This window comes from Durio zibethinus, chromosome 9 (assembly GCF_047325235.1).
Source record: "Durio zibethinus cultivar Kanyao isolate XHJ-2024 chromosome 9, ASM4732523v1, whole genome shotgun sequence".
NCBI lineage: Eukaryota > Viridiplantae > Streptophyta > Magnoliopsida > Malvales > Malvaceae > Durio > Durio zibethinus.
In genome coordinates, this window is record NC_143170.1 from 24,863,581 (window position 1) to 24,879,521 (window position 15,941).

The 15,941-nt window shown below is 31.2% G+C and overlaps 2 protein-coding genes across 2 annotated transcripts; both read left to right on the forward strand.

Annotated features, from left to right (window-relative positions):
• Positions 1-864: 864 nt before the first annotated feature.
• Positions 865-6,803, forward strand: LOC111312304 (calcium-dependent protein kinase 10-like). Its single transcript, XM_022912459.2, has 7 exons — positions 865-1,719; positions 2,206-2,349; positions 2,472-2,624; positions 3,987-4,102; positions 4,216-4,383; positions 5,745-5,975; positions 6,310-6,803. The coding sequence occupies exons 1-7, from the start codon at positions 1,053-1,055 to the stop codon at positions 6,481-6,483; spliced, it is 1,653 nt and encodes a 550-aa protein (XP_022768194.2). The 5' UTR covers positions 865-1,052; the 3' UTR covers positions 6,484-6,803.
• A 4,194-nt stretch (positions 6,804-10,997) lies between these two features.
• Positions 10,998-14,721, forward strand: LOC111312309 (uncharacterized). Its single transcript, XM_022912473.2, has 2 exons — positions 10,998-11,780; positions 13,887-14,721. The coding sequence occupies exons 1-2, from the start codon at positions 11,158-11,160 to the stop codon at positions 14,329-14,331; spliced, it is 1,068 nt and encodes a 355-aa protein (XP_022768208.2). The 5' UTR covers positions 10,998-11,157; the 3' UTR covers positions 14,332-14,721.
• Positions 14,722-15,941: the final 1,220 nt, after the last annotated feature.

Below are 15,941 nucleotides of genomic sequence, written 5' to 3' on the forward strand. Positions count from 1 at the left end.
TCTAGATGTGTTTTTATTGATTGTGGCAAATAAGATGATGACAAACTTCATTATCCACATTATTTTTTAATTACAATAAGTTATTAAAATTATGATGTCTTCTAAAATTAGGAACATGCTGTGCCTTGTTTGTCTCATGTCAAATTCATTGACTAGAATCTCTGAAAAAAAAAAAAATTCAAGAACCAAACAGCAATGAAATTTGTCCTCAGCTTCTAGAAGGATTTGTTCCTTCCATAGGTGAATAACTTTCAACAACTTAATTTTTTATTTTCTAGTTAAAAGAAAAAATTTATTAAAAATTCATTTGGATAATAAAAAATTAATTTTAATGAAATTAAAAATAACGATAATGATAAAATTATGTGAGATTAAATATTATAATAATAAATTAAAATAAATATATTATTTTGGAAGATTCCTTTTTACAAATATAATATTACTATTAGCAATTTATTTATTTATGTATATTTATTGTGTTTATTTTTTGGAAAAAGCTTCACAATAAAGCTGGCTGGACCCGAAAGCACCAAATAAATCCTCTCTCTTAGCTTCAACATAACTCAAGAACTCCAAGGTCAGTTTAACAAACTTACCTTATTTTCTTGTTCTCTCTCATGAGATTTAATATGATAAGATTGTACACTTTATTTAAATCATATATTTAAAATTAAAATTTTAAATAATAAAAATGGTCTTTAATTCTTTTTTAAAATTTTTTTATTTTTAAATTTTATTTATTAATGATATGATAACGTATAATTTAATGATGATATATTAAATTTATATGCTATCGTTATGAACAAATACAAACTCCACCAAAAATTATTGCATTAACAATTAAATAATAATGTCCCTAAATTTAATAAATAAAATAATAAAAATCCAACGCCTAAAAACAAAATTTCAAAACCTCCGGCTTGTCTAAGCTGACCCGCGTTTTCTTCCTCCTTCCTCCCTTCACCGTCGCCACCTGCCACCAACCCCGAAACCGCTGCCGTCTTAGTTTCCGTTTTTCTTTTTTCTTTTTCTTTTTCCTAATTCTTTCTGTTATGGGAAACTGTAACGCATGCGTTAGACCGAACGACAGTCCGGAAAGTAAACCGAACCGGTCGGACCAGAACGAGAGAGGAAAGAAAAAAGCCCGGGAAGGGAAACCTAACCCGTACGCCGAGAAAGTCCCTTCGCCGGCTCCGATCCGAGTTCTAAAAGACGTGATTCCACTGAGTCACCGAACTCGACTAGGCGACAAGTATATCCTGGGACGCGAGCTCGGCAGAGGCGAGTTTGGAATCACCTACCTCTGCACGGACAGGGAAACGCGCGACGGCCTCGCGTGCAAGTCAATCTCCAAGCGGAAACTCCGAACAGCCGTCGACATCGAAGACGTCCGACGCGAGGTTGCCATAATGTCGACGTTGCCGGAGCATCCAAATATTGTGAAGTTGAAAGCGACATACGAGGATAATGAAAATGTTCATTTGGTTATGGAGCTTTGCGAAGGAGGAGAGTTGTTTGATAGGATAGTAGCGAGAGGACATTACACGGAACGCGCAGCAGCGAACGTGGCCAAGACGATAGCTGAGGTGGTTAGGATGTGTCACGAGAATGGGGTTATGCATAGAGATTTGAAGCCTGAGAATTTTTTGTTTGGGAATAAGAAAGAACATGCGCCGCTAAAAGCGATTGATTTTGGTTTGTCTGTGTTTTTTAAGCCTGGTATGTCGGGGAATCTTTTTTGTTTTTTTTTTTGTTTTTAACGGTTTTGGACTCTGGCTGATAAAATTTGGACACCTAAGAGTTTTTTTTTTTTTTTTTTTATAATTTTCATTTCTATCTTCTCTGTTCGGATGGTTAAAGCAGGGTTTTTGAATTTATTTTCCGGGTTTTCATTAATCTTTTAACTTTGAGTTTATGGAATTAAAGTATTTTTATGTGGGTTTTTGCTTGTTTGTTTGATGAAATTTGGACTTTTAACTTTTGGGTTGTCAAAACCTTGCTTTATATTTTTGAAAGTTTTGAAACTTGATCTGAGTGCTATGGAGAATTTTGTTTTTTCCTGTGAGATTGTTTGGTTATTTCACCGGATTTTGGATTTTGCTTGTTAGATATCTGTTAGGCTGTTGAATCCTGAGTTTGGGCTTTATTTATGGGTTTGAGATGGATTGCAGGATTGATATTTTGGATTTTGGATTTCTTTTATAGGGGAGAGGTTTTCAGAGATCGTGGGGAGTCCATACTATATGGCTCCTGAAGTCTTGAAACGAAATTATGGACCGGAGGTTGATGTGTGGAGTGCTGGAGTGATCCTTTACATTTTGTTATGTGGGGTTCCTCCGTTTTGGGCAGGTATTCCATTTCTTACTTTGTGCTTTTATGTGGTTGTACTGTTCCAGTGAACACACTCGTGAGGCTGTTGCATTTAAATCTTTTTTTTCTCCTGATTTCTATTTTCATGTTACTTTTTTCAGAAACTGAACAGGGTGTTGCTCTTGCAATTTTGAGAGGGGTCATTGATTTTAAGAGGGAACCTTGGCCTCAGGTTTCAGAGAGTGCTAAGAGTCTTGTTAGGCAGATGTTAGAACCGGATCCTAAGAAGCGGTTGACTGCTCAACAGGTTCTTGGTAAGTCCTCCGGTAGTTATTTTTTACCATCAAGGACAAAACTATTTGCACTTTTTTAGCTAAATCCTCTGGATCCTCGAACGTTATCTGCTTACTATTATGAATTGTTGTTTTAAATATTGAGTCCAGGGTAACTTGAGAGATTCAATACGAATAACAAGAAATATCCAATTAACTCTCACCACTTCATATTTAACTTTCATCAAGAGGAACTGACAAATTTCTGAATGGAATAATTCTCAGGATTTAGTTTTATTGGATTTAGCAAACATGCATCTACGATCATCTTTGTGATCCATTCTGATACTGACATGGCTGAAATCACCAGAGTCTAGAATGTTAAAATAGTAGTGTTTTCTTTGATATTGCTTGTATTTTTGAATTGAGAAAATTGTCGAGTCAAACTGTCTCTCTGCTGCTTTCTTTCAGGCCATTTGTTTTGTTCAATCTCTAATCTTCCTTAAGTCTTTGGTTATCCTAAGTTTATGTTGTTATTTTACGTACCCCGTGGTTAAGGGTTCTTGCTTGGGTGGTAATTCATCGGTAGGTTAAGGCCAAATACATGCTTCCAAAAGAAACATAGAAACACTTTTTCACCCCTTTTATTTCCAATACCTGTTTGAGGAGTGCTAAATCTCTGTCATTTACTTCACTGCAATTTCTTCAAAATTTTAGGTTTTATTTTTGACCCGTCCTCTTAAGATATTGTCTGCTTGAAATTTCCCCTTCCAAGTTTGGACCATTGTAGAGATTTTGGGTGGTAGTTGTCTCCAAGTTAATGTTTAGTTTTGCTGGATGTTCTTTAGAAACCTTCACAATTTTCATAGCATGTGTAATCTTGACAGAGCAAATCCCTTCCATAATAATTTCAAGCAGCATGCTCACTTTATGCTGCAGAGCAGTTGGACACGGTATTTGGCATCTGATAGTGATCATACATTGTTTGTGTGGTCAAATGCTAATTGTGTCACACGTGACATATGTATGCATATATGTAGTCTAAATTTTAATAAATTTTATTTTGAATGATTAAAGGAAATTTATCTTGAAGTGAGCATAGTGGGGCAACGTGAATATACGATCCATATGAATGAGTTAATTAGTGGGTAAAGATTTAGTTTTTTTTTGTGGTTGTTGAGGAAGGAAATTCAACCTTCGAAATAAAGTTCCTTGGATGCTTAGTTGCATAGAAATATTTTACCTGTTAATATTGCTATCACCAGAAACCATTTATGTTAGTAGGTAATATATTAGCAATGCTAGCGCTTTGAAGTCCTTGCAGAATCCAGTTGTTGACTTTCTTTTAATAGTTGGTTTTATTTTCACCTTTTAATCTCTTCTTTTTATATCTTTTGGGCACAGAACATTCCTGGTTGCAAAATGCGAAGAAAGCTCCAAATGTTCCACTGGGAGATATTGTGAGAACAAGGCTCAAACAGTTTTCTGTGATGAATAGATTCAAAAAGAAGGCCTTGAGGGTAAGCGATTTTAGGTGGATTATGTGAGATTGTCAGTTGAAGATTGAAAAATCATTGTGCCATCATCAAATTCATGAGTATCTGTAGATGATTCAGTTTTGTAAATGCTGCAGGTAATTGCAGAGCACTTATCTGTAGAAGAGGTTGAAGTAATCAGAGATATGTTCACCTTAATGGATACAAACAATGATGGGAAAGTTTCGTACGAGGAACTGAAGGCTGGGCTTCGGAAGGTTGGTTCACAATTGGCTGAACCAGAGATCAAGATGTTGATGGAAGTGGTATGATCCAGTTTTTACTTACATTGAAGCTGAAGTTTCATTTTTAACTTTAAGTGGACTAGTTTTGCGTGTATGTGACTTCTATCTTGTTTGAGCCCATTTATGATACTTTCAAGTTTGCTGTTCTGCTATATGCCCTTTAAGTAGTGTGCTGCTACAAGCACTAACGTCCTCTACTAAATAAATACTTTTTTGGTGGCTTAAATATAAAGTTGTCAAATTGATTATATTACCATGCTTAACGAGCAAACGTTAACGGTGTGTGTTTTTTTTTTTTGTTTTTGCATATAGTTCTTGGTCCATCTGTAGTACTATCATTTACTTCATTTCATTATGAGATTGCCATAATTAGCTTTTAGTTTATATCAATTTATTTACTTTTTGTTAAGTTACTTTTTCTTACAAGATGCCCTGTAATATTCTGTTGATCATGTTTTTCAATCATTAACTGGTGGAATTATTAGGAAAGTTATGCTGTCAATGGTCCTTGGGTCTTCTTAGAAGCAGAAGATTTTATCTTGCATAAACCAAAAAATAAACTCAGCTCTCTCCCCTCTATTTTTGTTTCAGAGGAACTATTCCTTAAATCATCTGTTGCTGATTTTGCATCTTTCACAATTCTATTGTTAAATTTTATACTAGCAATACCACTGAATTAGAAAATTTTGCATTTCTTGTTGGCCATGATGTTGACATCTGTTTACATATGAACTGGTTTTATATTTCTCAGAAGCTACCCTTGTCCCTTGTGAAGTAAGGAAATGGGATCACACGTAGCATTTTGCAGATGTATAGCATATCTTTCGTGATTGGAAGAATTTATTTTCTTGCATATTTTTGAGAAAGATTCACATATTTACTTGTTTGGAATGCTTCTTTTCATAAAGCCATTGTTGGACTAACAATAGGCTTTGAAATTTTTTCTTCACTTGTAGGTTTGTAGACCCAAGCCCTGAGAGTAAGTTCCGCATAAAAGGAAGATAGATTATGAGTGTGATCACATGAACTCCTATTTGATCTATTGCAAATTCATTGAAGAGAAACTCTTACAGAGAGTTTAGTTTTGGTTTTCATGTCATATATAATCAAGAGAAATATGCACCATTTTAAGTAGAATTTAGAGGTTTTCCATTTCTTATGTCTACTTATCTTTAAGTAGAATTTAGAAATATTAATCAGTAAACTGGATAAATGTAGTTCTGCCTACTGAGTTTCACACGGTTAATTAACTGAAAGATCACAACTTAATGCATTATGTTATTAAATTGGATTATATTTTTTCCATAACCTCATATGGCTGCCAAGAATTTGCATGTCAACGTGTATTTTCTTTATGTTGATCCAATATTTATTTGTATTAGGCTGATGTTGATGGAAATGGAGTACTGGACTATGGAGAATTTGTAGCAGTGACTATTCACCTGCAGAAGATGGAGAATGATGAGCATTTCCGCAGAGCATTTATGTTCTTTGACAAAGATGGGAGTGGATATATCGAACTGAATGAGTTACGGGATGCCTTAGCTGATGAATCAGGTGAAGCTGATGTTGATGTGCTGAACGACATCATGCGTGAAGTTGACACTGACAAGGTCTGATTCCAAGCCTTACCAACTCTTGTCGTTTCCTATTTTCAGGAACACTCCTATTTTGCCACAAATTTCTTTTTCGTGAATATCACTTTCAATGGTGCTTGATCGAACTAGAAATACCACTTCTTAGTAATTATTACTTCAGAAATTTGTCAAAAATTTTCTGCTCAAAAAGGTTTGAATTTCACTGCAATTGGGAGATTCAGAATTGTTAATTTTTACTAAAAATTACTAATTCCCTCTCTCTTTCATATATTTTCTTCTATAATTTTCATTTTCTCTATATTTTAACACCTACCCCCTTTATTTTTTTCCTTGTGAACCTTTTATTCAGGATGAGCGTATCAGTTATGATGAATTTGTTGCCATGATGAAAGCTGGCACTGATTGGAGAAAGGCATCGAGGCAGTATTCAAGAGAAAGGTTCAAGAGCTTGAGCCTTAACTTAATGAAAGATGGTTCTTTGCAGCTCCATGATGCAGTTACTGGCCAAGCTGTTGCTGTTTAAGCCAAGGGATCGATTACTTTGTTGGATTTTTCTTTCACCTTTGTTGTCAATAAATGATTCCATACCTGAAAAGTAGCTTCCGGGTGCCTTCACAGAGTGGCATTTAGGTTTAACACGAGCTCATGGAGGCAGACAGAATATTCTCTGGTAACATGTTTACATCGCCAGCTTTGGTTAGTTTTTGGCTGCATGAAGTGTGCATTAGTAGATTAGAGTTGTTAGCTGTTGGTAGAATGTGAAGGGCATGCCCATGTATATGTTTTCATGTCATGTTGTTGGAAGATTTACTTGGCTTTATTTTATTTCCATTTTGAGCAGAATCTATTTTAGGGTTGTTTATGAGCAATGTGACATTGTGAAAATATTTCCGATGTTTTCTCATATATTTAAAGAAAACCCAGATTCTGATGAATTAATCGGATCTGATAGTTAAATTTTCTCAAGTAAAAGCTTTTATTATGGGAGCTAGGGAATAACCTGTTTAGTATTTCATTTACTTTTGAGAGGTTGATGAGGAAGGCATTAGATGAGGGTCCATGGTCGATCATGGGGCACTAGATGGTTGTGAAGGAGTGGAAAGCAGGGGACGTGGTTGAGGAAGTTTACTTTTGAGAAATTTTCTTTTGGATCCAGGTGCACAATGTGCCTCTATGGTTGTTGACCAAGGCAAATGCAGAGGTTATTGGGAGGGTGGTGGCTGTGGAGGATCCAGGTGGAGTGAGGGGAATAGGGCATGGTTTCTAAGGATCCGATTCGAGTTGGGGTGGATGTTGATCGAGCCATGATTAATGGATTCTGGATTTCGAGGAAGGTTGTGCGGAGGAGGTAAAGATGGCGTTCTATGATCAGAAAATATGAAGATATGGTGTTCATTTGCGAGCTGCTCCAATGCGACTGATGAACAGAAATGGTGGTGTAGGAAATACTAGGAGTAGAAGGGCGGAGACAGTGGTGGAAATGGGTAGGAAGTTGAGGTCGTAAAACAGACGAGTGGTGGTGTAGTGGTGGCGTGTGAGTAAAGTGTTGAGGAGTGGCGCGTGGCTGATCAAAGGGAAAGAAGGATTGTCAGTTAAGGAGGTTGAGAATTCAGTTATTTCTGGTGTAAACAGAGAATCTAGTGAAGACAAATTTTGTGATATGAACGAGGGATCGGAGTCGAAGACTACCAAGTGGTTCATTACTTGTTTGTGCCACGTCAGATGCTGGACAGGAGGATTATGTCTGCAGTTTGGGGGTTATACATAAAAGACAGGTTAAATATAATCCTAAGTTTAGATCAATTTATTCATATATTAATTTTTTTTAAGGTGGCATTTAATAAATTTTATATTCAAATATAAAATTTATAATTTTTTGATTACGATTTTTTTATATAAAAAAATAAAAGATAAGTTAATTAACGGTGAACGAAAGATTGTGATTAGGTTAGAACTAAAATGAGTGCAGCAAATGAGGGCAAAAGGGGAAGGAAGCAATATGAAAAATTTAGAACAGACAGGAATGTATCAAACGAAGAAAAATAGGGTGACAGAGTGTAAATTTGAATTTCGTAGAAAAGAAGGGGATGGGGAAAAGACAGAAGTGGTTAAGAACATAGGTTATGGTTTATTTCGTAAAAATTAATTTCTAAAAAGTATTTTTAAAAAATTATTTATATTTTTTGGAAAATAAAAATTTTTGTTGTTTGGATGAGCCAATGAAATTATTTTATTTTATATTTTTTTTGAAATTTTTTGAAATAATATTAATATAACTATTAATATATTAAAAATTATTCATGATTAAAATATATTATATTTATTATTAAAATTATATTTTAATAATAATATTTAATATTAAAATATTATTAATACAGCCTTAAAACAAAACTATTTATTATTTATATTAATATTTTCAAACATTTAAAATAATTTTGCTATTCTTAAAATATTATTTTTATTAATATAATAATAGTAATATTTATTATTAAAATATTAAAAATATTTATACTGTTAAAATAGTTATATTTTATATTAGAAGTATTTATTTTTAAATCATAACAAAATATTATTTACTTATATTTATTATTAAAATAATAATATAAATATAAAATATATAACACATAAAAATAATATATTTTAATTTGAAAATAGTAATAAATTATTAAAATATTTATTTATGAAAAAAATATTATTATCTTATTTAATGTTAATTATTAAAATAATAAAAATATTATTTAATATATTACTTATTATTAAAATAATAATGCCATACTATTTATTTTTAAAATATTAAAAATATTTATATTTAGACACTCTGACTAATAATTTTTGGGGTGTATTTAGACACCTTAATTAAATACGTGGATTCATCCATATTTAAAATTTTAAATTTGAAAAGAAGAAAAAGATTCAAAGATGTATTACATTTTATAACGATTTAGTTTTTTTTTTTTTTTTAATTTCATTTAAAATTTTCTTTTCAAAATCACACCAAGTTTTCTATTAATATCAATATGATAACTTCTTTCAATAATAAAAAATAGGGGAATTTAAATAAAATATTTAAATATTAACATTTCTTTGATTTGTGGAATGAAATTAAAAGGGAATAAAATTTATATTATTTAAGAATAAAAAATAGGAAAAATAAAATAGAATATATATTATTAAGTTTAGTTTATTAGCATAGAACAAAAGATAAATTAGTATTAATATATTTGGTTGGTTCAAAGATTACGAAAGGAATAAGTTCAAAAGACCATTTTATCCTTATAATTTATTATAAAATTATTTTCAAAATGAATAAAAATTCATAATAATTTAATATAAAAATTAAATATTAATATTAAATATTAAAATTTAATTAAGATTAACTCCACAATATTAAATGTTAAATTATTAATATTAATATTTATTAAATATTATTTAAAAATATTAAATACTTTTTCAATAATTTTAAATATTATTTAATAATATTTCATATGAAACTAATAATAAATATTAATTTAATAATATTTATAAATATTTTAATATTATTTTAATAATATGTTCATAATTAATTTGATATTACATATTGATTTGATAATAATTTAAAAAAATTATAATATTATTTTCATATTAAATATTAAATAAACAATATTATAATATTGTTTTAATTTAAAATACTAATGAATAATATTTTAATACTTATGATTTTAATTATATTCTAATATCATTATAATACTAATTACTAAAAAAGTAAAATTATAATACTATTTTAATATTAAATATGAATTTAATAATATTTTATTGTTTTGATTTATTTAATCATATTTATATGTTAAATATTCATTTTTCTATTTTAATATTATTTTAAGAATATTTGAATAATTTCTTAATATTAAAAAATAATTTAATAAATTTAATTTTATTGTTAAATATTATTTAAATATGTTCTATTGTTTTAATTTTTAAATAATATTGAATAATAGTAAATATTATTTAATAATATTTAATATTACGTTAATAATAGTTTAATATTATTTATAATAAAAATTAAATTTATAATATTTTTATATTTAATACTATTATTTTAATATGAAGTATTAATTCAATAATACTTTAGTATTTAATATATTTTAATATTATGTTAATATTAAATATTAATTTATTAATCATTTATTAAATTTATTTTAATAATATTTAATATACTTTTTACTCTTATATATTTAATTATATTATATTATTATATATGAAAATATTTTAATAATAGTTAATATTAAATATGAATTTGATACTATTTTAATATTTAATTATATTAAACATTTATATTGTAATATTTTAGTATTTAAAATTATTTTGTTAACATTTTAATATTATTTTAGTATGGAATAATTTCATAATATTTTAATATTTGATAATATGGAAACTAATTTAATAATATTTTAAAAATAAAATATTAATTTAATAATACTTTAATATATTATATTATTTTCACAATATTTTAAACATTAGATATTTAATTTAATGAGATTTTGATATAGTATATTATTTTAATAGTAAATTTTAATTTAAAAATATTTTAATGTTAATAATATTTATAATTTATAATTTATTTATTTTAAAGTAATATTAATTAATTAATTGTCAAATTAAATATTATAATTAATATTATTTAATTATTAAAATAAAATAATATTAATTAATCAAAATGATCAAAATTAATTAACTATGAAAAGATAAAATTAAAATGAAAATTAATTAAATATATAAAGATAAATTATCGAATAAAAAATTTTCGTAATTCCTGATGAGGTAAGAATAACAATCTTAGGAAAGAGTAGAAAATTATTATTATTTGTTTCAAGGAATTGATATTCCATAAAATTATTTGCTAAAAATGTAAATTGAACATCAGAATAGCGAAGACACAAGAAAAATAAATATGAAAAGAAAAATTAAAAATTTTCACTAAATAATTTCTTTTATCAAATTCAATCAATTTTACCACATCTCCAAAATCCCCAGTAATTAGCAGCACGCTAATCGTCTAGGCCCCGGCCTTTTATACTATTTATCTATTCTTTCCGTTTCTTTCCTTTGTCTTTCCTTTCCTTGCCTTCTCCAGTTCACATTGACACTTTCTCCCTCACTTTTCCGTTGTCTTCCACCACCACCGCCTTCCCAAATTCCGAGCAAAAAAAAAAAAAAAATCATGGGCGTTGATTATTACAATATTCTGAAAGTGAACCGCCACGCCACCGACGAGGATCTCAAAAAGGCTTACAAAAGGCTTGCCATGACTTGGCACCCTGACAAGAACCCTTCTTACAAACGACCCGAAGCCGAAGCCAAATTCAAGCTCATTTCCGAAGCTTACGATGTTTTGTCCGACCCCCCAAAACGACAGATCTACGATCTTTACGGCGAGGAGGCTCTTAAATCAGGACAATTACCGCCGTCTTCTTCTCCAAATCAATCTTACGCTTCCACGTCCTCGTCGTATCCGCGCGGTGGGAGCCATTACTATAATAGTAATCAGAGGCAGCACCCCAATAAGGCGTCGTTTCGGTTTAATCCGAGGAACGCGGATGATATATATGAGGAGCTGTTTGGGGGGGAAGCGAATGTTGGAGGAGGGGGTGGAAGGGGAAATAGAGGGTTTAGAGAAGGGTATTTTAGTAATAATAATGGTTACGGGAGTAGTAGCAGTAGTAGTAATGGAGAAATGAGGAAAGCTGCTTCTGTGGAAAACGTGTTGCCTTGTAGCTTAGAAGATCTTTATAAAGGTGCCAAGAAGAAAATGAAGATTTCCAGGAATGTTTTGGACCCTTCCGGGTAAGCTAAGCCCCCTTTCTTTAAAATTTAATACTGTTTTTAATTGATATTTGATTGTGATTAAGCTTGGGTTTGTTGAAAAGATGAAAATTTTGTTTGTTGGATAATGAAATGTTTGTTGGAGTAGAAACGATCCTTTTCTTGGTCAATGGCACACAATGCTAGTTCATCTTAAGTTGGTTCTTGAAAAGCTGCACATGATTTTTTGTTATTTTTTTGCTATTTCAGGAGTGATTTTCTTGGCTACTTTCTATTTGGTGTGCTTTGCTAGGGGTGTGAGCTATTAAGATACTTTCCCTATAATTAGTATTTCGTCAATGCAAAAAGGATAATTTGTTCTGTATGATTTCTTTTTGTTTTAATTAAATTTCTTGTTCTATAAGATGGTTTTATTTTGGTCAAATAATTGTCTTAGAAAACATTTCGAGTTGTTTCACTTCTTACTTAAATCGACGCTATTAGGAGTCATTGCCTTGCATGGCTGACTCGAGTAAGGAAAGTTCTTCTGTTTTCTTGGTGACCATAAGAAGTATCTTAGTATGTTTTGTGAGATGTGAGGTTAGCACTTGGCATGCAGAGGTTATTAAATTTGTTAGGTATTGTCACTTCGGCCATTGCTGGGTGGTTGAGATCTTAAGTTCAAGCCTTCTGCCCTCCCATTGTACAATAAGTGAATTCCTCTTAAGGGTCATCACGTATTAGAACTTCATAGCTTACTGCTGCACTGTTTTGCCGCAATGGCCTTGACAGATATAAGTTATTGTTGAGGATGCCCCTGTTTGGAAATAGAGGAAATAGAGAGGAAGTTTACCAGTGAACCTAGTGACTTAAGTCACCCGAATCTACTCAATAAACTAACCTTTTAAATTATGCAGTGGCAAGGACATTTGTGTTCCTAAAGCAAAGGTTCTGGGATAAGAATGGTTTTGATGAGGTAAACAACCATTATACAACCTGTACCATTCAATCCGCAAACTCCCCAACCCACGCACCCACCCACCCAGCTCTTCCTATTTATGGATTTTGAAATTCGACCAAATGCTACTGCAAGTTTAATTTTCTAAAGTGCCATATGAAGTTAAGATACTCTTTGCTCTTATGATTTATGGATGGCCCTTATGATTTATGGAAGAAGTGCCACTAATCCCCTGCTACTCCCAGCCCTCTTTTCCCTCCCAAAAACCGCCACAAAAATGTTGTTATCCACTTACATTGGGACAATCTTTGTTCATGCTGCCAACAGTTACAGTCTCTTGTGTATTCTCTTCTAAAATCTTGGGCATTAAAGCCAGCAACACATTTCCCCAGATTTGGATATTAAAATCCATTTAAGTGAGTTGTTATTTAGCCATCTTAACTAAGGCTTTCCATGCATCTAAGAAGTTGATTAGGATCAGTTCTATTTCTTCCTTTACATAACTAGAACGTGCTATTTGGCACTAATTAGTAGTTATTCTCTTATAATATATTGTAGACATATATTCTTTTGTATGGTATATTTAAAGCTAAAGCTAGTCTTAGTTTTATTAAACAGAAAAAGGAAAATGCACAGAAAGAAAAGAAATTAAAAAACCCTATAATTTTTGCAGAAGATCAACATAACAATTTAAGATGAGCAAGAGCTTGCATCTTAGTTAACAAAATTTTAGTTTTACCATTCTGCATGAGGTGGGTTTGGGGATTGTGCAAATCAGAAATTTTCTAGTGTTTATGCTTGCCTTTTATCTCTACTAACCTTAGTGATATTCATCTCCCTGATTTTCTTTTGTGGCCTGCAACAATATTATTCATGGAAGTAAGAGCTTCTGCTCTTCTAGTCTATGCTGTTAGAACGCATTGGTTATTTTTGGCTACCTAAGAGATTTTCAAGATCATCTAAAGAATTAGAATAACTGAATAAGTAATCATGAATTCTTGTAGCATTCTCAATTTTAAGGGGAAAAAAAAAGAGAGATGAACTAACGCTTTCATTTCATGGCACGAAATCTGGCAGTGTATTAGTCTGTTTCTGTTCATTTTCATTTATGGACTTTACTTTTCTGGTGTTATTTGCATGAGTGCTTTCCTCTGTTACTTTGGCCTGACAGCTGTGCTACTTTCTTGCAGTAAGTTTAGGACTCTGGAGGAGATATTGACTATTGAAATAAAACCTGGTTGGAAGAGGGGCACAAAGATCACATTCCTTGAGAAGGGTAATGAGGAGCCTGGCATAATTCCTGCTGATATTATTTTTGTGATAGAGGAGAAGCCACATTCTCTTTATAAGAGGGATGGTAATGATTTGGTCGTCAATCAGGAGATTACACTTCTGGAGGCCCTCACTGGTAAGACTCTTGACCTGATTACCCTGGATGGGAGAAACCTCATGATCCCACTGACTGATATCATTAAGCCCGGTGCTGAGGTTGTGGTTCCAAATGAAGGAATGCCTCTCTCAAAAGAACCTGGTAGGAATGGTAATTTGAGGATCAAGTTAGATGTCAAGTACCCATCAAGGCTAACCACAGAACAGAAATCTGAGCTAAGGAGAGTTTTAGGCAGTGTTTCATAATGCTTTGAATGGTAGTAGGTCTAGAACTTATTGTTGCATGTAAATAGTATGTATACGGTTGTAGAATGCTAAGCCTTGGAAGTTTTTGGATTTTGCCATTTGGTTTGGAGGAGCAGAGTGTGGCCCATATTGGCTTAGCCATTGCAATCAACCATTTGGAAATCTAACGGGAATAGGTTTCATTCTAACTGGAAGGAGTTGGGTTTCCCCCTTTTTTGGGCAAAACAGGTAATTAGACCTGGGCTTCTATAATTATTTTCCCCCTTTTATGTGTGGGTTTTCACTCACAAACTAAATGCCATATGTAGAAATGTTAAATACCTTTTTCTTGAACTGTGGCAAAGCAATTTGCCTTTAAGAAACAATAAATTTGGTGTAATTTTTGTCCTTAGTGTGCAATGAATTACGATGCTTTGAAGTTAGAATCATCAAATACTGTTTAGAAAATGCCTCGTGCTTAGAACTATCAAAACACTCTTGCTTTTCAAACAAGCTTCTGACCAGACTGAAGGAAATGAATCAATATTGTGATAAATGTGTTGCACTTTAGGCTTTAACAGCTGCTAGACTAATTCTAGAAATGCATGGTGGGAAGTTGAAGTTCTAACTGGTGACTGTCATACTAATAACGAGCTCTGTAGTCTTAAAGTCTAATAGTTAGGGATGTCTATGGATGGGGCATGGGATGGGTTCTCATCTCATTTTTTTATTATTATTATATTTATTTCCGTACTTATACTTATACTTAACAAATATTTTAAATTTATTTTTATTTTTATTTTTGTGAGTATTTAATGGATATGAATACTTTCAATAATTATAACTTTTTAAAAAATAAAAAATAAAAAATAAAAAATAAAAAATAATTTTTAATATTTTTATTTTTATCTTACATATTAATTTAATTTTTTATAAATATATATTTTAAATACAAAAATATTAATTTTAATTAATTTAAAATAAAATTTATATTATTAAAAAATAATTTATTACCTATATATAAATATATAGGATAGGATAATGGATATGGTGCGGATGTTATATTATTCATTTCGGTATTTGTACCTGATGAACATTTTAAAATTATACCCATTTCTGTCTTATCCCAAAATTTTAATATCTGTTTTTTTTTTTCATTAAGTTAAAATATTGAATTCTCTATCAGACTTGTATTAGATTAACATCTTTACTAATAATACGCAATTGGGTTTAGCGTCGCATCTACGGGTCCATGATGCATCTAATGGGTCACTTAGCTTCAAAGAACAATGCAAAAATTCGTCACCTAAGCCCGTTAAATTTTCTTTCTTGGTTAGGTAACAAGTTATTGGTGGAGGACAGAAGCTACCACTCTTGTTTTATGGGTTGCCATCTACTTGCTAGCAGTGTTCTTTCAATAATTTTTTTACACTCTTATCATATCTTGAACCCCCTTTTTTGGTTCGAAGTAGGTGTCTCCTGCCATTTGCTTTTCCCTTCCTATACATTTCCTACACATAATAAGATAATAGGATAGATCTAGTAATTTTAAACATGACATGGCAACAAGTTATTTATAAAGATCAAGTTACTCCAATCAATGAGGGAACCCTACTCCTTTGGTGCTATTT

Bases quoted from the DNA above. Each gene is read 5' to 3' on its own strand.
- LOC111312304 (XM_022912459.2), top strand. From the start codon at position 1,053: ATGGGAAACTGTAACGCATGCGTTAGACCGAACGACAGTCCGGAAAGT. The intron at 2,625-3,986 runs GTAAGTCCTCCG...TTTTGGGCACAG, and splicing joins GACTGCTCAACAGGTTCTTG to AACATTCCTGGTTGCAAAAT. The intron at 5,976-6,309 runs GTCTGATTCCAA...CCTTTTATTCAG, and splicing joins GTGAAGTTGACACTGACAAG to GATGAGCGTATCAGTTATGA.
- LOC111312309 (XM_022912473.2), top strand. From the start codon at position 11,158: ATGGGCGTTGATTATTACAATATTCTGAAAGTGAACCGCCACGCCACC. The intron at 11,781-13,886 runs GTAAGCTAAGCC...ACTTTCTTGCAG, and splicing joins AATGTTTTGGACCCTTCCGG to TAAGTTTAGGACTCTGGAGG.